The sequence below is a fragment of the Polyodon spathula genome, unplaced genomic scaffold (assembly GCF_017654505.1).
Source record: "Polyodon spathula isolate WHYD16114869_AA unplaced genomic scaffold, ASM1765450v1 scaffolds_764, whole genome shotgun sequence".
NCBI lineage: Eukaryota > Metazoa > Chordata > Actinopteri > Acipenseriformes > Polyodontidae > Polyodon > Polyodon spathula.
In genome coordinates, this window is record NW_024472252.1 from 823,091 (window position 1) to 848,048 (window position 24,958).

At 48.8% G+C, this 24,958-nt stretch overlaps 1 protein-coding gene across 3 annotated transcripts in view; it reads left to right on the forward strand.

Annotated features, from left to right (window-relative positions):
• Positions 1-24,958, forward strand: part of LOC121308673 (unconventional myosin-Ic) — a 50,107-nt gene that overhangs the window by 20,266 nt on the left and 4,883 nt on the right. For 2 of the 3 annotated variants that reach the window (XM_041241216.1, XM_041241219.1), the window contains exons 2-26: positions 11,499-11,654; positions 12,023-12,138; positions 13,272-13,470; positions 13,784-13,864; positions 13,997-14,176; positions 15,750-15,848; positions 16,253-16,366; positions 16,731-16,802; positions 17,159-17,278; positions 17,448-17,530; positions 17,855-17,960; positions 18,225-18,305; positions 18,465-18,556; positions 18,968-19,062; positions 19,493-19,539; positions 20,830-20,910; positions 21,343-21,448; positions 22,081-22,198; positions 22,354-22,467; positions 22,713-22,789; positions 22,976-23,044; positions 23,297-23,381; positions 23,672-23,831; positions 23,936-24,019; positions 24,463-24,556. In XM_041241216.1, coding sequence (XP_041097150.1) covers positions 11,529-11,654; positions 12,023-12,138; positions 13,272-13,470; positions 13,784-13,864; positions 13,997-14,176; positions 15,750-15,848; positions 16,253-16,366; positions 16,731-16,802; positions 17,159-17,278; positions 17,448-17,530; positions 17,855-17,960; positions 18,225-18,305; positions 18,465-18,556; positions 18,968-19,062; positions 19,493-19,539; positions 20,830-20,910; positions 21,343-21,448; positions 22,081-22,198; positions 22,354-22,467; positions 22,713-22,789; positions 22,976-23,044; positions 23,297-23,381; positions 23,672-23,831; positions 23,936-24,019; positions 24,463-24,556 — 2,599 coding nt within the window. In that variant the 5' untranslated portion in view covers positions 11,499-11,528. Of the gene's footprint in view, positions 1-5,532; positions 5,927-11,498; positions 11,655-12,022; positions 12,139-13,271; positions 13,471-13,783; positions 13,865-13,996; positions 14,177-15,749; positions 15,849-16,252; positions 16,367-16,730; positions 16,803-17,158; positions 17,279-17,447; positions 17,531-17,854; positions 17,961-18,224; positions 18,306-18,464; positions 18,557-18,967; positions 19,063-19,492; positions 19,540-20,829; positions 20,911-21,342; positions 21,449-22,080; positions 22,199-22,353; positions 22,468-22,712; positions 22,790-22,975; positions 23,045-23,296; positions 23,382-23,671; positions 23,832-23,935; positions 24,020-24,462; positions 24,557-24,958 lie in introns of those variants that run through there. The other variant, XM_041241217.1, reaches the window with a different exon arrangement.

Sequence of the window (24,958 nt, forward strand, 5' to 3'; positions counted from 1 at the left end):
TGTTAGAATAGGTCTCCTCTCTCCTTGTCTGGTTGAGTGACACGGTGGTTTCAGCCCAGATCTGGTTCAGGTCACAAATGAAATGCGTTTTTGCTAAGGCGGTTGGCAAAGTGTTTTTAAAAGGGAGATTTGTAATTGAGATTCCTGGGTTCCTGGAGTCTGAGCGATCAGTTGCTCTGTTTTGAGCTGGGTAAGGTGAGCTGCTTTGCTTTCATGCTTACCTGGATTACCTCCAGCAGCTGCAGACCTGGTGAGAGTTCTCACTGGTTGGGCGGGTTCTGCGAGGAGAGTGGATCGGCTCAGATCTAGCAGGAGTCTGATTTGTTCAGATTGCTGGCGTCCTGGTAACGTCTTGTCACGTTTTGGTTTTTGGTGGTAGGGGGGTGTGGCGTTAGTCTTCAGCGGAAGGCCATTGCGAAACCTGGCTACGCAATGTGGTTTCCAAATTCAAAGCAAGGATGTCCTGCCTCCCTTGTTTGCAAACTTTTGTTGTATTTTCACAACTGAAGATTTGAGTCTACTTTTTTTTTTGTGAAGCTCCTTAATCATATAACTCTCTCTCTCTCTCTCTCTCTCTCTCTCAGCCTCCCTCCCTCTCTCTCTCTCTCTCTCTCTCTCTCTCTCTCTCTCTCTCTCCCCCTCTCTCTCTCCCTCTCTCTCTCTCTCCCTCCCTCTCTCTCTCTCTCTCACTCCCTCTCTCTCTCTCTCTCTCTCTCTCTCTCTCTCTCTCTCTCTCTCTCTCCCTCTCTCTCTCTCTCTCCTCTCTCTCCTTCTCCTCTCTCTCTCCCTCCCTCTCTCTCTCTCTCTCTCTCCCTCCCTCTCTCTCCCTCCCCCTCTCTCTCTCTCTCTCTCTTTTTGAATGCTTTTTTAAACAGTAAAATGAATTGCATCAGTGTGTGCAAATCTTATCTGTTTTGAGCCCATTCCTGTGCTCAGATAAGAGATAGCTGAGGTTCACCGGTCGTGTCAAATCACCTCGCACTCCCACTACCTGCGCTTTGTAAGAGCTGCCGCAGCAGGCTTTCTGTCTCTTGAATTTAAACAAACCTCTTGTTCCCAGCTAGCATGAGCAGGTGTTCATTCTTGGGTTGCTGCTTCTGCTGGCTGATTTCACTAACACTGCTGCTGTCCTGTGCATGGTGCAGAGCTGAGTCCTAGCATTGTTTTCACTGTGGCCAAGTTCAGATTGATTCACGTTGATTGTATTGGAAATAAGACTCCCATTGCGTAGCAGTTTGATCTTTTTCTGGTTTTAGTAGGCGTTTTAGACACATCTGCGCGTATTACCTATACACTGTGGCTAATCAAGCTTGTAGTAAAACCTGGAATGGGTGAAGCTGCTATGCAGCAGGAGTCTTATTTCCATCCCTCCAGAAGTTTTGATTTTGTTTTGCTTGAACTTTGAACAGCTTGACTTTACAATATCACAATACTGTTTTGTTTCAAAACTTGCCTCATGTTCCAAGTCCCGGCAGACATGCCCTGATGGCGTGATTGTCTGTCTGGGCAGACGCACTGCCCTTGGGATCCTGTGATCTCAAAGACTGGCGCACGAGGAATGTGAGCCTGTATGAACATTGTGAGCCACATCTACTAAGACTGATCCTTTTTGTATTTGTACTCCGCTGGGAAGTAAACGCTGCTGGTCCAGGACAGACAGCCCAGCATTGTGTGGATAGGCTTATTGATTGAGATGCTTGGCTGCAGAGTCCCTTCCCTGTAGTCCCTGTTGCCTGGTTTCATTTCACCTCAGGACAGGGGGGGCCAGCCCTGGTCCGGGAGAACCACAGTCCTGCAGCTTTTCTGGGTATCTTTTAATCACCAGACCCTGTGGCTCTCCAGGACCAGGGGTTTTATTTTAGCTGTTTAGAATGCATCCCTGATCCCTGAATCGGTCAGATCCATGTCTCTTTCAATAGCACGTCAAAGGCATTGAGCGCGAATGACGTCCGATCTACTCTCTGTACATAGCGTTGGTACACACTGCGAGAGAGCTGCAAACGTGCTCGTTGAGTTGCTCCGGGTTCTGCATTGTGCCGCTTTTACATTTCAAACAATACTGTGCAGCAACTTGGCTTCTCCTCCTTGCGCTGCTGTTTTCCTAAGTGATATTCCAGTGTGTCTGTTAAAGGTGAGCCATACTGACCTGAGTGTGGCAATACCAAAGCCACCCTCTCAGGAGCAGCCTCCTTCATGCACTGCCATGACATCCGAACTACTGCAGCGTGAGATCAGAGCTCGTCATACTGAAAGGCACTGTGATTGACTGTGTGATTGACTAGTGAGGCTTGTTTCACAGTGACCAAGCAACACAGCATCCCTAAATAGCCACTAGAAACAGGCCCTCTTCTAGATGTGACTGCAGACCTCAGCCTTACAAACAGACGCCTCTCCCTTCTGAGGTCACACATGCTGCTTGAATGTGTTTTATTTCTGTTTTTATGTACAAACCAGTAGCCGTGATTCAGAAAACGAGAGACTGTGTAAAGAGCCGAGGGTTTTTGCAGTCTAGGGAAGCTGCTGGAATGTACACATTTCCTAGCCCCGTTACTGTGAGTTGTACCGCTGTGTGCAGGGAGTCTCTTGGTTCATTTTGGACGTGGACTGGGGTAATAAGAAGCATGTTGAAATATTGGGACAGTAAGATCTGGGTGTCAGGGCCTCAGGTGTACAGAACCAGGCTGAGTTCCAGTAGTAAACTAGGCCCTGTTGCTAGGCAACGTTGTTGCTGTGGCTGGTGTGTATTCCAGCTCCTGAGGCTGAATCCTTTATCCGCCCAGCAACCAGAACTGTGGTTTTAGTCGAAAGAATTTCCATCCCTCATTTCACATGAGGCAAGCCTCATTACCTCGGCACAGAGAAGATTCTGGAAACAATTCGGCATGTGCACCCAAATTGGCCTTTCCCTTATACATCCGGAGAGGTGTTTCATATCACTGTCCTGGAGGACATCACATTTCCTAGAGTTTAAGATAAGGTAGTTGAACCTGTAGGCCTGTTACTGTGCTCTTAATCCTTCAGGGATGGAAATCAGACTCCTATTGCATAGCGGTTTCACCCATTCCAGGTTTTGCTACGCGCTTGATTAGCCACAGTGCACAGGCAACAAGTTCAGGTTTGTCTTCTTTAAACCAGGAATGGATTAAACTGCTATGCAATGGGAGTCTTATTCCCATCCCTGTTCTTACAAGCTCATTTGGAATGTTTGTTAAAAAAATATATATAATATATATATATATATATATATATATATATATATATATATATATATATATATATATATATATATATATATATATATATATATATATAGATAGATAGATTATTGCTCATTAGTACCTGAATAGGTCTTTTTGTTAGCCCCTCTGTCACAGTTTTGTAGTCGGCTGGCTTGTACACAGTGGCACTAGTCTGAGAAAGCACAGCCGGGTTCGAGGGGAAACAAGTAGATTAAAACAAATCGATTTCATTCCATCGTACAGTTTTGAGAATCCTGAGATCTCCTGATGTGAATAACAGACGACTCCCTCTTCCACGGCTCTCATCCCTGGTTCCAGCTGTATGTGCTGAGCCAGCCGCTTTCTATCACCTTGAGGGGGGAGGGGGGGTGCTGGCTTATGGGATTGTTCCAGACCTGAGCGAGTGCGCATGGAGTTGGGGGGGCGGGGGGGAATCCAGAATATGGGAGACCCATTTCCTTCAAGCTGCTGCAGTGTAAAAGTACTGGGAATATCGGAGCCTCTCTCCCTCACTCTCTCGCTCCGTTTTCAGCTGCATTGAGAGGTCCTGGTGTTCCCAGTGCTGGGGTCAGCGAGTCAGTTCGTCTCCGCGCTAGAGTCTGGAAAACATTACTCGCATACCAGCGGGCAGTGGTAATGATTTTTTCTTGGCAGCAGGGAGGGAGAGAGAACCGAGTACCACACCCTTCCCTTTGATAAACACAGAACTGCTCTTTACTGAGGCACAGTTTGAGTGATCTTTTAGGGTGAAGCTTCAGAAAACATAACAGACCACACCACTAGGGGTTAAGATTGCATCCCCGGGTCTTTTAAAAGCTGCTAACGGACAGCGGTGCCGAGGGAACAGGTCCAGTGCATCACGGCTGTTTTACCTCCGATCGCCGAAGAGCTTGCTGTCTGTTTTATAGTGGTGTTTGTGTTGTGCGTTCTGAGTTCGTTGGGAAACGATGCACACGCAACAGCATTTGAATTACTGGAACAGTTATTTCAATGAGAAGTGTCACAGTTCGTAGGTCTCAGGGCTCAGGGATGTAGAGTTACAGCTGGAGTATGGGAGACAGGCAGAATCTCTCTTCAGACCAAACACTCCTGAGAGCGTGCTTGCATCACCCCTCTATATAGAATTAACTCATTTTGCTTCATAAAGTCGAATGAAACCTGCTGAATAATGCTATGTTAACATATTGAATATATATATTTTTTTAAATGTCTCAATCCTAAAATTCTAGGTGATGCAAAACTTTTGCCCCTAGCTGTAGGAGTGTTGATTGTCTGTGTGTCTCTGTAGACCTGCACTGTCAGTTTGTGGCCAGCAGAGGGCACCCAGCCACAGATAGGGCGTGATGACCTTGCAGTGCACCTTTGAGCAGGTGAGAAGGGCATGCAAGCAGGAACTGTTCCTTTACTCCACACAGGGTGAACTCAATGCTTTCTAAATGTCATATCAGTCATGCAATAGTGGCAACTAAACAACCAGCCTTAAAGTGCTTTTGTTTTGGGGTTGTGGATTTGCACACATTGAACAATTATCCTTCTCATTGCACAGCAGCTTAATCCATTCCTGGTTTTACTAGGAGTCGAGACACACCTGAGCTTGACATCAATACGCCGTGGCAATCAAGCTTGTGTTAAAACCTGGAGTGGATGAAGCTGCTGTGCAATAGGAATCTTCTTTCCATCCCTGCTGTCAGACACCCCCCTCCCCACTGCCCCCAGTACTGTCCCAAACACTGTGTAGATTAGAAAGTTAGGAATAGGTCTTCCAAGGATGAGTGCAAGCCGTGTGGCCGGGCTTGAACCTCGCCCTAGCCCCGCACCCCACCTAGTCCTGGGCATCGCAACCTCTCACTTAAATCTGTAGGGTTACTAGCAGGAGTTGTGCGCTCAGCTTATAGCTTTGATTATTGAACTTCGGTCTCCTGATTATTTCAGCAGTCTGATTCACTGAGGGTAGTTCTGTCTGTATGCGGAGGGGGTGGGTGTCTGTCTGTTTAGTGTGTGTGTGTACGTGGTGGGTGTGTCTATGTGTTGTGTTTATAGAGTGAGCTCTGGCAAGGTCATGAACTGTAACAAGGACAGCAGACGTCTCCCCTAGTACCTGACCTGTCCCGTCACTGGAACACCGAGAGGAGAAAATGTTTTTGCTTTTTTATTTTTTATAAAAGATCGTTTTCGCTGACAGGAATCTCTTTTGCTTAAGAGCTTGTGAAACGGTTGGAAAAAGCTTGGCCCACAATCATATGATTTTTTTTTTTTTTTTTTTTTTTTAATACTTTGGGCTGCGTACCAGCAGTTCTCTCTCTCTCTCTCTCCCTCTCTCTCATTAGCCTGGCTCCCTGTCGGAGGCTACACTCATCTGTTTTTTTAAAGGGTGGTTTCAGCTGCCAGATGTTTGCTCTTGAGGGGACCCGCGTAGCTGCTGTTTATAGCTGACTTGAAAGAAAATACGTTATTTTTCATCAGAAGTGAAGTCGCGAGCACTGATTTAAAATAAAGAAAAAAGGGAACTTCCTGTGATCCCAGCAGGGCAGGGTCGGTCGAAGGAGGGACTGCTTCTGAACGGATGAACACTGGCAACTTTCTCTTTTGGTTGAAAATACATATAAAAAAAAGGAACAAACAGGAATTAACATTTTAAAAGCCAACGTCTCGTTTCCAAAGTCACGCGGATGAAGTATAGAGCGATGGTAAGCTACTGAACATTTCCAGCCATTTGTTCGTTCTTTGTTAGCGTTGCTGACTTTGAGAACCCTTGTGTTGTGGATAACAGAAAGAGTTTGAAATGTTTCGGGGTGTTGCTAGAAGCAGTGCTGGTGGGCTGGGTTACTGCTGAGCCCCTCTGTGTGTAAAGGGCTGGTTTTAGCTGTGCACTTTCAAAAGGACGCATGTACAGCTGGGCTGCTAACTTGTTAACCAGGCTTGCTGAGAAATCCACACGGGGCTCAGTGCATTGGAAGACATGTCATGTGCTAGAATTTAGGGGTAGCCAGGTGGCTCTGCATGTTTACACTGGCAGGCCTCCCAAGTACCTGTGCGCTAGGTCTGTGAAGACGTCTGGGGGTCCCCCAAAATCCACACAAGGGGCCTGTTCTCCACAGGGCCTCCTTTCTCTTTTTCTCTGTCACTTTCTCCTTCGCCCCCCCCCTCCCCCCCCCCACACTGCTCTGTAAGGAGTTGATGCCGTGTTGATGGTGGAAGGCGGTCTGTCCTCCCGCTCCCCAGCCTCCTCACTCAGTATAAACACACAGGGCCTTCACAGCGTGTGCTGAGAGTAGTTACTGCAGCCTGTCCTCCTCCTCCAGCACAGGCAGAGCACTGTCTTGGCAGGGAGGAGCAAGGTGACATGTTAGTTAAAGCAGTCCTGTGCTGGGTATGCCTCTGCTTAAGGAGCTCCTGTCCGATTTGCACGCCAGATTCACACTCTGTCTTCCCGCTGGCAGCAGCCTCTGTGTTTCTTCTTGAACCCTTCACCTTAAATCACACCAAGAAAAGCCAGATGTGTCCTGTAAACAGGAACCTTGCATCCCCCATTATAAGGGCAAGTGTGTATTTAGCTTAATCACACTGGCTATGTCGTTTCCATAGAAATGGATGATTTTTTTTTTTTTTTTGCAGAGCATGGAGCCAGTTAGTAAGAGTTTATTACTGGGAATCGGGTAAGCCAGGGTACAAACCCAAGCTCCGACTCGCTGGTGCGTTGGGAAGTTCCTGTCTTTGTCGGCACCACCAGAAAATGAGTTGTTATTTAAGAAGGAAATACCAAGTGGTTGTTTTATTGTTATTTTTAGACTTTAACATTCCTGTAAAATCAGCATAAAAATTGGCAGAGATGCGTTTTAAATCAAGTACCATTTTTAGATATATATATATATAGCCTGGAGGTCGCTGGTTCGAATCCAGGCTATTCCACTGCCATCTGTGGACAGGAGCTCCCAGGGGGTGGCGCACAATCGGCCGAGAGTCGCCCAGGTAGGGGAGGGCTTAGGTCGGCCAGGGTGTCCTCGGCTCACCGCGCACCAGCGACCCCTGTAGACTGGCTGGGCGCCTGTGGGCTTGCCTGTAAGCTGTCCAGAGCTGCGTGGTCCTCTGAGGTGGCTGCATGGCAGGCCTGCAGTGTGTAAAAGAAGCGCTCGGCTGACGCCGCATGCTTTGGAGGACAGCCTGTGTTCGTCTTTGCCGCTCCCGAGTCAGCGCGGGGGTGGTAGTGGTGAGCTGAGCCTAAAAGTAATTGGCTATTCCAAATTGGGTGAAAAATGATAAAAACAATTTCTGACTACTAAATAAAACTAAAGAAATGAATAAAACCCTCCCTGGTTAAAGAGTCCAAGAACATGCAGTTTTAATCTCTGTCTGATCCGAAGTGCAGGCCACACTTCTGGAACGCGGCCCGCAAGTGGAAACGCGATCGGAAGACCCGTTTTCGAAAGCGATTTTATTTAAAAACAACGAGAAACAATACCGCAGTAATGAAACGACACAAACAAGCAAGAGGAACCTCCTCTGAATCACCGGGACCTCCCGGGCCCCCGGGGCGAGGCTTCTTTTCATTATCGCAGCCGGGCACCGACGCTGCCTTGTGTAGAGCTGGCCCCTCGCCACTGTTGTGTGCTCCGGGGCTGGAGAGCCCATTAGCAGCAGGAGTGTGGCTGAGATAACCCCCTGATTAGCCCTCGGAGATCCTGAGCCTGGCTTCTCCTTCTCCAGAGCCAGCTCCAGGAACAGCGCGACCCCGCAGCATTGTTCAATAAGGAAGGAACAGGGCCGCTGGAAATAGCTGTGAAAATCGCAAGCCTGTGCACGCTCGAAACTGAGGATGGATGAGCCACCCCTGGTGCAGAGCAGGCTGAGCCATTCCAAAGGCTTAGCTGTGATTTCTGATAAGCCACCCTTCTAAATGTGTGTGTGTTACTATGCGCTGGCATGTGATTCCAGGTTTACATTGTAGTATTGTCTGGAAAGCATGTAGTGGTTTAGCACTTGAGTTTGCAAAAAAAAAAATATATAATTTTTTTTGGTAAGCACCTGGAAACACATAAGCACGCAGTTTAGGAAACGCAGTGTACAAATATCACTGGCACGGTCCCTGCACTCTGACAACATTGTAAAGGCTCTCGGAGCTCCAGCTGCGTCTCTTCATCTGGTGTGAAATGGAAAAATAATCAATTGAAAACGATGTGCGCTGTGAACAAAGTTGAGGATTTCAGGCATCTGGAATTCCTGCATCTCTCTCTCTCTTCTCCCTCTCTCTCTTGTTTGCTATCTCTTCTCTCTGCTCTCTCTCAAGGAGACAGAACGTTGTTTTCTTCTCTCTATACTCCTGGCGATCAGGTGGTGTATCTGCAGTGTGGCTGAGCCCATTGGCCTGGCTGGCAGCTGGTGCTAATGCGGCAAGGTTAGATACTGTACAGATCAGGTGCAGGAAGTCCATTGAGGCTTAATTAAACAGGAGAGAGTGAAATTGATCGACCCAGCGGCACACGCCAAGAAAGCAGTAAATAACAGCAAGAGGGAGGGAGAGAGACGGAGGCTTGCATGTTTTATTTAATTAACCATATTTGTTAATGCACAGCTGTGGTCTGGCTCCACAGGACAGCTGCTTCTGCTATGTAAGGAAGCCTCTCCCTTGACTTGTTGGTTGTTAGGGTGAGGACAGAATGTCTCATCAATCGACAGATCGACTATCCAAGGCAGTGGGCCCTGTGTCAGGGATGGCAATGCATAGCGCTTTGATCCAGCCCTGGTTTTACCAGGAGCTTAATAAGACACACCTGAGCTTGTTACCTGTACACTGGATGTTTCACGGCATGTTACTGACCTGAGCCGCTGCAGAACTGTGCCTTTACACCTATTCCTTGTTTTACTATGAGTTTGAGACACACCTGAGCTTGTTACCTGTACACTGTGGCTAATCAAGCTTGTAGTAAAACCTGGACTGGGTGAAACTGCTATTCAGTAGCAGTGTTGAACACTGTGACTTTACATTTTTACATGCGTCAACGTTGGGTGGAACGCCTAGACGCGTCAAAACAGCTTTGTTTTTCATTATGCAATCCCGCCCCTAGGGGGCACACTCTCTCAGGAGAGAGCTGATTTACTGCTGCGTTCAGAATAACAAGAATAATGAGAGCAAGAATAATGTTGCAATATCCGCTCGCCTGCATTAACAAGCATCCCGCTAGACCTGTAGCGCTGGCAGTACTGCTTCACCAGGCAAGGGCGGAGCAGCAGAACAGTCAGAGACCCGAACCGTGTGGTCGTGGACTGGACTGCACTGGACTGGGGGTACTTGGCACAGCTGGTAGACTGGCATGGAGGTCGGTGATCTTTTGAACTTGATGCTCAAAACTCGGGGGTCTCTTTTGACCAACGGGTTCAGCCTGGCACGGAGCGCAGATGGTGTGGACGAGGTGGGCACTCTTTATTACTCTCCAGCGGGATGTGCTTGTGATGTTTTAAAAGCCGCTAAGTGGGTTATTCTCCTTTTGTGGAGTTTTTATTTCGTCTCTTGTTAGTGTGTGTGTGCACATAGTAAATACAGTGCTTCCATTATAAAAAACCTACCAAGGGAAATTTGCACGGTCATTTTTCAATTTTCCCCCTGTGCTTTTCCCATGGTTATACTGTGCAGTTGTCATGCTTGTTTTTTTTTTAAATACGCTTTACAATTCTCTGTGCTTTACCGCTATTTCTTACACTTTGCTGTGCTTTTGCTATGGGAGGCTTGTTTTAAGGGTTACACCAGCACAATGACAGACACAGAAACAGGCAGGACTTCTGAAATTGCACATCTTCTTTTCTGTGCACGTCTGTGTGACTTGTTGGTTAAGTTACATGGAAAGTCCTGGGGCAGTTGAGACCCAGCGTGTTAATGCAGCTGCCTCCATTCTCTTGTTCCCCCCGATATGATAATAGGCAGGCCAGCTTCAACCGCAGTGCACTGAGGAGTGCCAGAGCCCTGCGGAGTCAGGGGGGGATGCTGCCAGATGTGCTGTGGAGGGTCAGGGCAGGCTGGCGGAGCAGGCTTCAGGACAGGTGTTTATTCAGGGCTGTGTTCCAGCATACATGTTGGCTATATCTTGAAGTGCTCATCCAATTTTGATGAACGGTGTGGATGCACTGTGGCTAATCAAGCTCGTAGTAAAACCTGAAATGGGTGGAACTGCTATGCAGTAAGAGTTTTATTTCCACGCCTGTATTTTAAGAAGTGCACATGTTTAGTAAATGAATGGTATGAAAACTAGCATACGTAACTAACGTTACATTTTGGCTGTATCTTGAGAACTGCTCATGCAGCTGGGACTTAATACGGACATTTCTTGGCACAATGGAAATCTAAGGCTGGCTTCCAACTGCTTGGGCTAATAGTCTTGTGAAAACTAGACTAAGCCAATCGCATGGAGATGTACATCAGCTATCTGCTGGCTAGACTCTCTGAGACTTTGAGAGATTTCTACCCGCATTGATTTGTGGAAAGAAAATTACTCTGAAGCACCCAGCATGCGCAGGCTAACAGGTGTGTGTTTGTGTGTTTTTTTGTTTTTTTTTTTTTTTTATATCTTCAGCTGCACTTTCCCAGCTGGCGTCTGGCTCATGATCGCTCCTGATTGGGCAGCAGCGAGGCTGGGAGGAGCAGGAAATTATTTTAGATGGTTGCCGTTTCCTTGGAGACACAGTGGGAGGCTGGCTCGGGTCCCTGCGGGGCTGTCAGCGGCTGTTATTAGTGCTTTTGTTTCTTGCCCAGCTGGCATGTCGGCGCATCAAGAGGACGAGTTCACTAACCTTTTTTCAACACCTAGATTCACAGGGCTCAAGTGTGGCTTTTTTTATAACTCTGTCAGGGCTGACTTATATAACTGACATCATCTGTTCTCCACTATGGAAATAGCAGGTGGTGATAGAGTGCCATGGGACGGGCAGGGTGGGCGGGCGGGCGGGGCATGTCCGCTGTGTGAGATTCCCTACAAAGGTCTACCAGCACACCCCAGTAACCCTGACCTGCAGCACCCCACCCCTGTTCACTAGTCTGCCCCGCAAGCACATTAACCCACTGTCTGGTTTGATCAGCATTCTGGCTCCCAGGCCAAGACTCTGACAAGTGAGCTGAAGCAGACGCTCCTTCAGTCTAGCTCGGGGGTGTCCAATCCCAGTCCCGGAGGGCCGTTCCACTCCAGGTTTCACAGCTGAAATGAGAAATGGTCTAGCTGGTAGGAGTTCCAGTACGGTAATGCCCGCTCTCTCTCTTTCTCTCTCTGTGTGCAGGTGGTGGGCAGCGAGGGGGCGCGGGTGACGATGGAGAGCGCTCTGACAGCGCGGGACCGAGTCGGGGTCCAGGACTTCGTGCTCCTTGAGAACTTCACAAGCGAGGCTGCCTTCATCGACAACCTTCGCAAGAGGTTCAAGGAGAACCTCATCTATGTAAGAGAAAGCTCCCTGTCACCTCCCTGCGCACAGCTGCAGTGCATTGCAAACCCCTGTCCTCTCTTTACTGATACTTTTAATATTTGTGTTTATTCCTATCTGAGTTTGTATTCATATTCCATTAACTATTTTAATAGGCTTTCAGCTAAATTCACTTCTGAACAGTAAGAGCCAGGACTTTCCTTCTTCCAGGAGCTGTGCGATACGATGTGAAGAGCAGTTTAAAAAAACAATGTGCTTTTAGCTTGTTGTGACTCTCCTGAACCCTCTACTCTTACTCTCCACTGTTTCCCTTCTCCCTCCATGCACTGTGTGATCCACAGAGATGTGCTATGGTAACAGTGCACGTGTCTCTCTGTTCCCAGACCTACATCGGCTCAGTGCTGGTATCGGTGAACCCTTACAAGGAGCTGGAGATCTACAGCAAGCAGCACATGGAGCGATACCGAGGAGTCAACTTCTACGAGGTCTCCCCACACATGTGAGTCTGCAGGCTGCCTTTGCAGTCCAGGAGTTTACATAGTACACAAAGAATGTCAAACTGGACCTGAGCTATCCGATCTGACATACTTTAATGGTCTACAGATCTGTTTCACCAGGATCGTTAACGATCTAAGAGACTTTTAGGGGACGTGCAGCCCCCCCCCCCCCCCCCCCCCCCCCCCCCCCCCCCCCCCCCCCCCCACACAATATTCCTTACCTAAAGGAATTGGAGGGAGTGATTATTGAGGAGGGGTGGAGTGTATCCCTTCAGAGCAATGTAATCTCCTTGTAATTTCAAAACTGTGAGTGAAGTCTGTTTCTGGGTTTCTTCGAGACACACACACAGGCCAGTGTGAGAAGGGCAGGGGCTGTGCACACATGTTTCTACTAGCAGGGAGGGCTGGCTCTCCAGATGTGAGAGTGAGCCGGCACTGTGTGTGTGTGTGCCGCACGCCGCTGATGCTCGGGGTAAGCGTTCCTCCCACTGAGCGCTGTACCTTCAAGCCTCCGCAGTGTTTGTGTGATATTTTAAACGTTGCTAGGAGACGAGGAATCCCTGTGAACAAGGAACACATTATCCACAGAGTGATGAGTTACAAATTCCAAGCAGTTTCCTCCTGCTCAGTGTTATTACTGGGTAGGAAAGCAAAGGTTTTGGCTGTGCTGGGTGGGAGCAGACTTCCTAGGGCAGAAATATGTGCTGATCCATCGAGATTCGGGACAGTCTCTGGGTATCTGTAGAGCTGAGGGTCTGGGAGGGAGGCAGGCAGTGGCCAAGTGATGGAGCGACGGGCCAAATACCCTGATTAGCGATGGAAATCAGACTCCTATTGCACAGCAGTGTCCCTCATTCCAGGTTTTACCACGAGCTGGATTAGCCACAGTGTGCAGGTAACCAGCTCTGGTGTGCCTTATTAAACTCCTAGTAAAACCAGGAACAGATCAAACTGCTCTGCAATGGGAGTCTTATTTCCATCCCTGCCTGATGCTAGACTTGTTTTTTAACAAATCTGGACCCCTTGCTTTTACAGCAGCAGAACAATTCTTGCCTTCATTGTTCTTATTGTTGTTATGGTTTCTGTTCTGTTTCTTCTAAATGCCCTGAATGTAACTCTTCACCCGCCCCCACAGCTACGCGGTCTCTGATAACTCGTACCGCGCCATGCGCACGGAGAGAAAGGACCAGTGCATTCTCATCTCTGGGGAGAGTGGAGCCGGGAAGACGGAGGCGTCGAAGAAGATCCTGCAGTACTACGCTGTGACCTGCCCTGCCAGTGACAAGGTGGAGACCGTGAAGGACAGGCTGCTGCAGTCCAACCCCGTCCTGGAGGTGAGGGTCCCAAGCAGCAGATAGCAGCCCCTCCACCCTGGCCCAGGCTCGGGGACCAGTGGGGTTACGCTGCACAGTAAAGGGTTAAAGAACAAGGCAGACCAAACGCTTGAAGCTGGTTTCATAGAACCAGATAAAAAACACACACACAGGCTGCTTCCACAGAGCCTGATTTAACACTGACTAATGTTACCTTAGTGAAGCCAGCTTATGATGGTATTTATACAGTTACCAATAACAAGCATTTTTATTTTAATACACAAATGTGAAGTGCTTTTATGTAACTATTGTATTTCTAATTTGTTCTTTTTAGGCTTTTGGGAATGCCAAAACACTCCGGAATGACAACTCCAGCCGATTTGGGAAATACATGGATATTCAGTTTGATTTCAAGGTTGGCTTTTGCTTTTTGTGGATGTTGTTCAGGGCAGCTGATCGGGTGCACAGGTTATGTTATTCATGGCAATGTCTCGTGAGGTAATCCAGTCCAGTAACCCCCCCCCCCCCTCCCCTCGCTCGTTCCCAGGGCGCTCCCGTCGGGGGTCACATCCTCAACTACCTGCTGGAGAAGTCGAGGGTCGTGCACCAGAACCACGGCGAGCGCAACTTCCACATCTTCTACCAGCTGATCGAGGGCGGAGACGACGACCTGCTCCGGAGGCTGGGGCTGGAGAGGAACGCACAACAGTACCAGTACCTGGTGAAGGTGAGAGCCTCCGTACACTGCGTTACACCTGGGCTGGGGGAGAGAGCCTCCGTACACTGCGTTACACCTGGGCCGGGGGGGAGAGCCTCCGTACACTGCGTTACACCTGGGCCGGGGGAGAGCCTCCGTACACTGCGTTACACCTGGGCCAGGGGGAGAGCCTCCGTACACTGCGTTACACCTGGGCCGGGGGGGAGAGCCTCCGTACACTGCGTTACACCTGGGCCAGGGGAGAGAGCCTCCGTACACTGCGTTACACCTGGGCCAGGGGGAGAGCCTCCGTACACTGCGTTACACCTGGGCCGGGGGAGAGCCTCCGTACACTGCGTTACACCTGGGCCGGGGGAGAGCCTCCGTACACTGCGTTACACCTGGGCCAGGGGAGAGCCTCCGTACACTGCGTTACACCTGGGCTGGGGGAGAGCCTCCGTACACTGCGTTACACCTGGGCCAGGGGGAGAGCCTCCGTACACTGCGTTACACCTGGGCCAGGGGGAGAGCCTCCGTACACTGCGTTACACCTGGGCCAGGGGAGAGCCTCCGTACACTGCGTTACACCTGGGCTGGGGGAGAGCCTCCGTACACTGCGTTACACCTGGGCCAGGGGAGAGAGCCTCCGTACACTGCGTTACACCTGGGCCGGGGGGGGAGAGCCTCCGTACACTGCGTTACACCTGGGCCGGGGGGGAGAGCCTCCGTACACTGCGTTACACCTGGGCCAGGGGGGAGAGCCTCCGTACACTGCGTTACACCTGGGCTGGGGGAGAGCCTCCGTACACTGCGTTACACCTGGGCCAGGGGGAGAGCCTCCGTACACTGCGTTACACCTGGGCCAGGGGGAGAGCCTCCGTACACTGCGTTACACCTGGGCCGGGGGGGAGAGCCTCCGTACACTGCGTTACACCTGGGCCGGGGGGGAGAGCCTCCGTACACTGCGTTACACCTGGGCCAGGGGAGAGAGCCTCCGTACACTGCGTTACACCTGGGCCGGGGGAGAGAGCCTCCGTACACTGCGTTACACCTGGGCCAGGGGGGAGAGCCTCGATTACCAAGGGGCTTTGGACGGGGCAAACTAACAGCTGCTGTAACTGACACTGGGCTGGGGAAGAAGAAACACTTTGAACGTTATCTTTTTAATAAAGAACCAGTTTCAGTCTATTTTATATTGTACCGCTGTATTGCTGCCTAGTGTTTATATAGAGCTGCATTAAACCGATTTTTATTCGGATTCAGTTTGCCGCAGAAATTCGGCTCTGACAATCAGCCGAGGGTCATTTAGTGTCGATTTGGACTAATTTACCAGTGAAGAAACAGCAGCTACATTGTGTTGCTTCTGTCTGTAGAGCCGCTTGTCCAGTTGTGATGAAACAATGAACTGTTCTTTTAGCACATGGTAGAACAGTCTGAAACTCTTGGTGTGTGGAGGTTATCTCTATGCAGATGGTGCATCAAGTCACAGTGTTTTCCCGATGCACGGTTGCTCTGATTTAGTGTTTTAGAGTCTCGCCTGGTATTCGAAGTGCTTGACTGAGGTTTGCAGGTTAACGAGTTTCACCCTCACTGTGTCTGGCAGGGTAACTGTCCCAAGGTGAGCTCGATCAACGACAAGAATGAATGGAAGGTGGTGAGCAAGGCTCTCTCTGTCATTGGCTTCAGTGAAGACGAGGTGGAGGTAAGGATGGGGTTTGTAAACACCAGGTAGTGAAAGAACCCTTGGCACCCGCGCTGTCAGAACCCTGCCCGTTAGAAACCATTTCGATTCCATGCAGGCTTCATCAGACAAGCGCCAGGAACGGAAAAGCGATACCACACCTTTTGGCTGGCAGGCTTTAGTGGGAATAATTTATTTAGTGAGTTTGAGCCAGGGGTAGGTAGATCCGTCTCAGTTTGTGTAGACAGCAGGGCGAAGAATGCCATGCTAGAGAATAAAAGCACTCGATGCAAATCTATTAATACAGAGAGAATGAAACGATCTTCAACAGGAACACAGGCTGAAAGCACTCGCAGCTCTTTCATGCTCCCTTCGGTGTGACTTGTTTCTGCCAATGATTTTAATTGATGTTGCTTCTTTGACAGGAGCTGCTGAACATCATTGCCAGTGTGCTGCACCTGGGGAATGTGCAGTTTGCCGGGGATGAGCAGGGCAATGCCCAGACCAGCACCGAGACCCAGATTCGATACCTGGCCAGGGTGTGTACCAGACACTGCACTGGAAACAGACTGCACGCAACTCTATACAACCATACTGCACTCTACACAGTAATATACTACACAACACAACCAGACTGCACAGGAATGGGCCCAGTATGGAAATCCTTGCCTTTTATTCTGGTTCATATTTTCGATTCGGTTCACTTTTTCTCCAGACTGACGTGTTTTGTGAATTGTAGCAGCTGGCTCGCAGTCCACCTGCAGCCTCTCTGCTGTTTGTAAATCCCCACGTGTCTGCGTGTCATCGCGGTTTGAAAAGAGGATTGTGCAATGAGGCGAGCAGTACAGAGTGCTGGTGTGTCCAGCTGTGATTGTATCTCTGTCTCTTCCTGTCGCTCTGCAGCTCCTGGGAGTGGAGGGGCCTGTGCTGAAGGAGGCTCTGACCCACAGGAAGATCATTGCCAAGGGAGAGGAGGTGAGGAGCGGGAGACACAGGGCTCCTACTGGAATGCTTGTTGAGTTTAAACTATAGGTTTCCATGTCACCCGAGTGAAAGTGCTTGTACATCTCGCCCACGTTACTGGATCCTCAGCTGATGCACAATCCTTGCACTGTTGTACTTGCTATGATTTTTTATAGATCTAACTTGTTGCATACTATTTCATATTGTAGTTCAGTAGTACTTGTTGTACTTACTGTAAACTATACTGGTACTTAAATATTTATTTTGCATTGTAACCCTGTACTGCCCTGTAACACCTGCAAATCACCTTGGATAAAGGCATCTGCCAAATAAATAATGAGAAATGAAACCAATCTCTCTGTCTCTAGCTCCTCAGCCCGCTGAATCTGGAGCAGGCTGCCTATGCCAGGGACGCTCTCTCCAAGGCTGTGTACGGACGAACCTTCTCCTGGCTGGTCAGCAAGATCAACCAGTCTCTCGCCTACCAGGTATAACAGTGACCCTGCTACTGCGTTGCACTGCAGCAGCGTTGTTATACTCCCTCTAGTGGTGGGAACGTCAAACAGCAGAAGTGTCTGCCGAGATGTTACCATGGCATTGCCTTGTGCTCTCAGAGTTCCGGTAACAGTTTTTCACGGGTTTAACTCTTTGTTCCAGGACGCTGAGTATCCGGGGCGCAAGAGTGCGGCAGTGATCGGGCTGCTGGATATCTACGGGTTTGAGGTCTTTCAACACAACAGGTAACTTTTAAAAATGGATTGCTCTGTGTACTGCAGTGGTTAAGGGGCTGTCTGATGGCCAATGAAGACGCAGTGTTCAATATTAAGCTGCAGTGACCTGTAACCTTAAAATATTATAAGTTCTAAAACTGTTCTTTGTAAACGGCATGGGACCCAATGTCCAGGAGTTCGGAATACAAAACAGAAAGTCGAGCCCCCCGTTCCCTGGTTTGGTTTTGGTAGAGGTGTGTTTTTGTGCTCTCGTTGTCTGGAGTTCTGCCCTGGTCTGGATGTTGGTGCTTCACCTGTCTGAAGAGCCCGTCTCACTCTGCTGTTCTTCCTCAGCTTCGAGCAGTTCTGCATTAACTACTGCAACGAGAAGCTGCAGCAGCTGTTCATCGAGCTGACGCTGAAATCAGAGCAGGAGGAGTACGAAGCCGAAGGGATCACGGTACTGACTTGCTCCCTCACTGCCTCCCTCACACACGCCCTCCCTCACTCACTCACTCCCTCACTCACACACTCATTCCCTCACGCCCTCCCTCCCTCATTCACGCACTCATTCCCGCACTCCCTCACTCCCGCACTCATTCCCTCACTCACACACGCCCTCACTCGCCATGCGTTATTGTAACGAGGTCTTGATAAACAGGAGAAGCCCTCTGACTGAACTCTTATTAATAATGTGTTTTTTTTTTTTTTTTTTTTGTGTCAGTGGGAGCCTGTTCAGTTCTTTAACAACAAGATCATCTGCGATTTAGTGGAAGAGAAATTCAAAGGCATCATCTCCATTCTGGTGAGTTGCTAAGCTGGCTTCTCGTTGTAGCTGTTCTGTCTGTCTCGAGTGTCTGTGCGTGTGTTTGTGCATCTCTGTCTCTGGGATGGAATTCTCCTTGTGTAGCAACTCTGTGTGTGTGTGTGTGCGTGTGTTTTAATGCTGCGTCTCCACTCTCAGGATGAGGAGTGTCTGCGTCCCGGAGACGCCAGTGACCTCACGTTCCTGGAGAAGCTGGAGGACAAGCTGGCGGGACACGCCCACTTTGTCACGTGAGTCTCTTCGATTCAGATCAACGAGCAGCTCCACTAGAGTGGCTACAGCAGCTAGCATACAGGAGAGAGCAATCCAGGGAAGGCCTGTGCAGCACGACAAACGCTCGCAGTGTCCTGTCCACCAGGACTCTCCTTGAATCTAGAGCTGCACGAACCGAGAATCCAGTTAATCATACTGAGCTCTCCGCGCAAATCAGGCTCTGACAGTCAGGCCAGGGTCGCTGGTGTCGATCGGGCTACCATTCAGAGTGAAACTAGTGAAGAATCTGCCCGAGCATGTGTTTTTCTTTTTTTTTTAAACTGTAGTGCATTGCTTGTTAATGAATATAGAGACGTTTCTTTCTAGTAGTTGTATCTTTTTACTAATGCATGCCCTGTGCTGACGCTGACCTCTGCCCTGGGTTTCAGACACAAGCTGGCGGATGGAAAGACGCGGAAGGTGATGGGGCGCGAGGAGTTCCGGCTCCTTCACTACGCCGGCGAGGTCAACTACAACGTCAACGGTACGCAAGCGCACCGCGTAGAGCAGTGCAGGACAGTGAGCACGCCTGGGCTCAGCTGCAATTACAGTTCAATTAGTACCCAATTACAATTGGACTTGAACGCAGGTCTGACAGTAACCACATAATTGAAAAATCAAGGTCAGTCGTTAGCACCTCCAGTTTGTAACTGTAAAGAGAGCAGATTGATCCATTGGGAATCCCTCTATTGGATATGAAACCAGCGCTGTGTTCCAGACTCTGCTCTTTTTAAAGTCAGCAGTCTAATATTTACCATTGCCTAAATAAATGAATCATTTCAGATAGTCCTCGGCTCCCAATGCAAAAGCTGTCCGCTCCTTTGGCAGCATGCTTTAAGAGAGCTAATGATCAGAATGCATTAGAAAGCCGAGGGGGGGGGGTGATTTTTTAAAATTTTATTCTCTGTTCCCAGGCTTCCTAGACAAGAACAACGACCTGCTCTTCAGAAACCTGAAAGAGGTGAGCTCTCTCTCTCTCCAAACGAGACATTGCAGTGTCATTGTCACCAGCTAGGGGGAGCTAGCGGGTTAAGTCTGGAGGCATGGGTTAGCAGTGGTGTGCAATCACGGTCCTGGAGGGTATTCCACTCCAGGTTTAACAGGGAAAATTGATAGAATGAACTACCTCAGGGTCTGGATGGAACTCGGAACTTAAATTAGACACTTTAGAACAGGGCTGGAAGAAAGACCAGGAGTGGAAGTGCCAGCTTCAGACAGCCCGGAGTTAAGGTAGAATGAGTTTTGCAGGTTTTGACAAATTCTCTATTGCTCGATTTTTAATATTGAAAACATCAAAGGGTGAAATGCATTGCTTTTAAAATACAATGCATAAAAAGTTCATGAAGCTCGAATTCAAAACCCCGAAAAATATCAAACAAAATAACTGAGCAGCAAATATGCAAAATATTCTGTTAGGTTTCTTTCAAACTCTGCAAAACCCTCCGGCTGTGCATGTCCTGCAGACGAGCTGAACAGCTGCTTCTGATAGGAAATCCACTGGGCTTGATCCAGGAGTCCTGCTGGAGGGAGATTTATGACTGCAGCTGTGTCCTTCACGGATGTAGAGGATGCTTCATCCCAGCGGGGTTTATTACCTGTATGAGTGTGAAATAAAGACTTATTATCCGTAGAAATGTACTGTTATGTGTCTCCCACATATACAGCATGCTGTCTGCTGTATTGGATGCCTGTGTTCTTTGCAAGGACACTTAGCAATATTTTGGAAGTATTTGTGGCTTTCGTTTCCCCCGAGCTCTGTCACTTCATTGGTCTAATTATTTGATTCACTGGGACAGGTTTAACACCTTCTTTACCAGGTCTCAGTGTTTCATGGGCAGCGTACCTTGAATCAAGTGCATTTTTGAAGTCATCAGCTGTAAAAGACCTTGAAAATAAATATGAAATCTGTCCAGTTGAACAAGTAATGAAGTTAATTGAGAGCTTTAAGTTGAAAACCAGAAGACCCTTGCGAAGGTGAGGGAAGGACAGCTTTTCTGGTTTTGAAATCGGCACAGGAATAAGTCGGTGTGTTTTTTAAATACTTCGTGAAGGCAGGTACGAGTATCGGCACGCCCCTAGCACAAATGATCTTGTCTATCGCCACGTTCTTCTTTTTCCCTTGGTATCAAATCCTCGAGCATTTCTGTTTTGGTTTTTTTTTCTCTGTGTTGCTCGCATGCAAGTTTTCAGTAGGTTTAGGAATGTGAAATCACGCAGCTGACCTTTGACCTTGTTGTTCTGTCCGCTCCAGGCGATGTGCCAATCGGAGAACAAGATCCTGAACCTGTGCTTCGACCAGAGCGACCTGACCGACAAGAAGCGTCCGGAGACAGTGAGCGCGGGCATTTCTTTAATTCAGATTGAGAGATCCGTGAGCGAGATAGACGGCAGTATTGCTGAGACTAGTTGATCATCTAGCTAATGTAAACAGTCCTGCGTAACAGTGCCAACCTATACAAGGGCTGTTTTTAATGGGGATCCCACAAACACAATGACAGATGGCACTTGCTGGCACTTTCTCGAAGACAGTGGACTGGATGGGCGTGGCCACGGGCTGAACTGCCCTCTTGCCACCTGATTGGGTGGTCCCAGCAGGGCAGGCTTGAAGCCCATTGGCTGGCAGGACAGTGCCTGTGTTTGTTGTGCTGGGCTGTGTGCCATGGTTGCTGCCCGTGTCTTCTCTGCAGTGTGAATGCACAGAGCACTCCAGTGTCAGGGGCTGTCGAATCAGCAGCACTGAACCCCTCTCCTCATCTCCCTGCAGGCTGCCACCCAGTTCAAAGCCAGCCTGACAAAGCTCATGGAGATCTTGATGTCAAAGGAGCCATCGTACATTCGCTGCATTAAGCCCAATGATGCCAAACAAGCAGGTAGGTCTGCAGCGTGTGTGTGTGCGTGTGTGTGTGTGCGCATGTGGGCGTAATTAAACAATTAACGGTCTAAAGCATCAGCCAGAAATACTGCCTTCCACTGTCCAGCAGTACCGTTTGGGGAAGGTTAAAGCATCTTTGTGGAATGATCTTCAGTTTGTAAGATGCCTGATTAGATTGTGTGTGAGTGTGGGTGTATGAGGCGTTAGTCTTTGGGCTTGCTGCATTGAGTTGAAGATATTTTAACAGGACCTTTACATTTAGCTGTCTTGTTTTCAGGCATGCCCTTCCCTGGCTCAGAAAAGTAGATGTGGGAATTGAAGTAGACTAGTTTTACAGTAAGCCAGGTCAGGGAGGGTTTGAACTTGCATTGCCTTCAGATCTGGACATCGCTGCTCTTCTTTCAACCAGATCCATTCTATAGTGACGATACTCTGACGATGTGGCAGCTGCGTCGTTCGCACAATGCAATGGGATTAGCCAGTTAGCAGCTTAAAAGGGTCTTTTCTTAGCAGCAAAGGCTGGGGGTGAAATTTTAAAAGTGTGTGTGTAGAACTTGTGATGCCGTGTTCCCTGGCTGTCAGTGTGTCGGATATATTGAGTGACTCTCTCTCTCTCGCTCCCCTGCCCAGCCCGGTTCGATGAGGTTCTGATCCGACACCAGGTGAAATACCTGGGGCTCATGGAGAACCTGCGAGTGAGGAGAGCCGGCTTCGCGTACCGCCGCAAATATGAGATCTTCCTGCAGAGGTGGGCAACAGCACTGCTTTACTGTGGAGAGGAGCTGTTCTGAATAGACTGACTGGCTGTATGTGTAGCACCGTAGCCTCATGCCCTTCTGCTGTCTAACCGCGTCTCTGCCTTTTCATTTCTTCCTGCCCTCCCGTCCTGTACGATCTCTGCAGGTACAAGTCTCTCTGTCCAGGAACGTGGCCGCACTGGAACGGCCGGCCAGCGGACGGAGTGGCCACTCTGGTCAAGCACCTGGGATACAAACCCGAGGAGTACAAGCTGGGCAGGTACACAGACAGCGCCACCTACTGGGCATTTGCTTATCATAATTAGTGGGCGTATATGCAGGCAAGAGTACGATGCCATCATTGGTCCAGTACTGAAATTACAAGTTTTAAATAAGCCTAAGCTTATCCCAAAACCTAGCAAACATTTCAATTCTTCTGTAATCTTATTATAGTTCACTGAACTGTGCATGTCTTCCAGTTGTGTTTTCTGTTCCATTCGCACACCTCTCCCCTCCACCCCCCAGATCCAAGATATTCATTCGCTTTCCCAAGACGCTGTTCGCTACAGAAGACGCGCTGGAAGTACGGAAGCACAGTCTGGGTGAGTGAGAGAGACACAGTTGGAGCTTTTACAGCACTGGGTTGCAATAAAGGACAATAAAGGACATACAGATACTGATAGCTAAGATATTGTAGAGCAGCCAACTCAAACCAGGTTCGAATGCACAGCGCAGCTGGGAGATTGAACTGACCAAACCGCTTTTATTTGATTTCTTTTTTTAATCAGCCACCACGCTGCAGGCTTCATGGAAGGGTTACAGTGCCAAGTCCAAGTTCCAGAAGATGAGACGATCTGGTAAGTGAGGAACCGTAAGATCTGTTAAAGACGCTTCCGGATTTAGATGGTGAGAAGCTGGGTTATTGGACCTGCTCCAGTTTAGATGGAGTGGTTATTTAGGGTTACTTAAGTAAACGCTTCTCCTAGTTCACATGCACAGCGTGTGCAGAGCCTGCAGTATTGGAACTCTGCGGCTGTGCAGAATACAAGCTCAGCGTGTTTAGACACAGCGCCTGCAGGAGCGTGACGGGTGCGTCTCTGTGTTGCCAGCGATTCTGATCCAGGCGTGGTGGCGAGGCGTCCAGGGCAGACGGAGAGCAGCCAGGAGGAAGCGGGCAGTGGAGATCATCCGCAGGTAAGCTGGAGGCCTCGCTGTTAAACACTTACCGGTAGATCAGCTTCAAGTTCTTTGACAAATGGAAAGACATCTTCTTTTTTTAATATTACTACAACCATTGTATTAATAAAAAAAAAAAAAAAAAAAAAGTCAGTCCTAGTGACTACTCGCATGGTTCCATCTCGGATCAGCTGTTTCAAAGCAGCGCTAGAAAAACTCGTGGCATGAATTTCTGTTTCAGATTGAACCTTAACGAGGGGTGCTGTTGCTTCACAGAGCCCCTAACGCCCCCCGCTTCCTCCCTGCAGGTTCATTAAAGGGTTCATTTACCGGCACGAGCCGCGCTGCCCGGAGAACGAGTATTTCCTGGATTACGTGCGCTACTCCTTCCTCATGAACCTCCGCAGGAACTTACCCAAGAGCGTCCTGGACAAGTCCTGGCCCACGCCCCCTCCGGCGCTGATCGAGGTACCCCTCTGCCCGCGTGCTGCCCCACGCTTTCAGGAGGCTGTTTTATTTTTAATCCAAACACTGGATCTTCTGTTTATTTCTCCGTTTGTTTTTTGGCACAGGCCTCTGATCAGCTGAGGAAGATGTGCATGCAGAACATGATGCGGAGCTACTGCAAACAGATCAACCCAGAATGGAAGAACCAGGTAACTGATTGATTGAGAGCAGCTGAGATACTACTAATAATAGTAATGCAGATAAATACATTGGTTTTAATTCTAGTTTTATGACATTTATTAAACGTTTTAGAAATGTTTTAAAACAGTTTGTGTTTGGAGTTCGAGAAGTTGACCTGCCCAAAACTGCACGCATTATAAAACAGTTCCATAGATAGGAAACTTGAACATGGTACCATTGTGCGTGCAGTGACTGAACGGGATATAAAAATGACTGCCATGCCTGTGTTATTTATAATGATCCTTAGAAAGTTTGTGTTTTGCATCTTCTAATTCACTTAAAACAATGTGCAAAAGCATAGTTAAGTGAACCCTAATGCTGTTGCTAAGCAGGTTATTGGGTAATTGGTTGTAACGTTTCTTCAGACCGGTGCTGCACGCTCACTCAAGCCTTTTCCAATGCCCTCTCCCAGCTCGAGCAGAAGTGCATTGCCAGCGAGATCTTCAAGGAGAAGAAGGACAACTACCCGCAGAGCGTGCCCAAGCTGTTTGTGAACAGCCGGCTGGGTAAGCTGCCCTGCTCCCCGCAGCGGCTCCACATGGCCAGGGCCGGACCCAGGGAAAGAGAGCAAGCGAGCGACGCAGTGCAGTGGCAGGGCTCTGTGCTGTGATCCAGCCAGGAACCCTGCACTGCGCACATATGCCAGAGTCGAGGGAAGCCAGCGCTGTACTGGAATGTTGGCAGCTCCTCTCTATTTCACACAAATGCATGGGGGTGGGGGGGTATTGTATTCCATTGATTCAGCTGATCATCTTGTTTTTTTAAAGCAGAAAAGCTGTTTTTTAAAATGTTTGCTTTTGAATGGGGTTCATGCATTTATTTCAATGCAAGCTGGGCTGGTATGTGAAACAGCTCAGAAATGGGATGGAGCTATTGGAACTAAATCTATGACATTTAACTAGAACTGT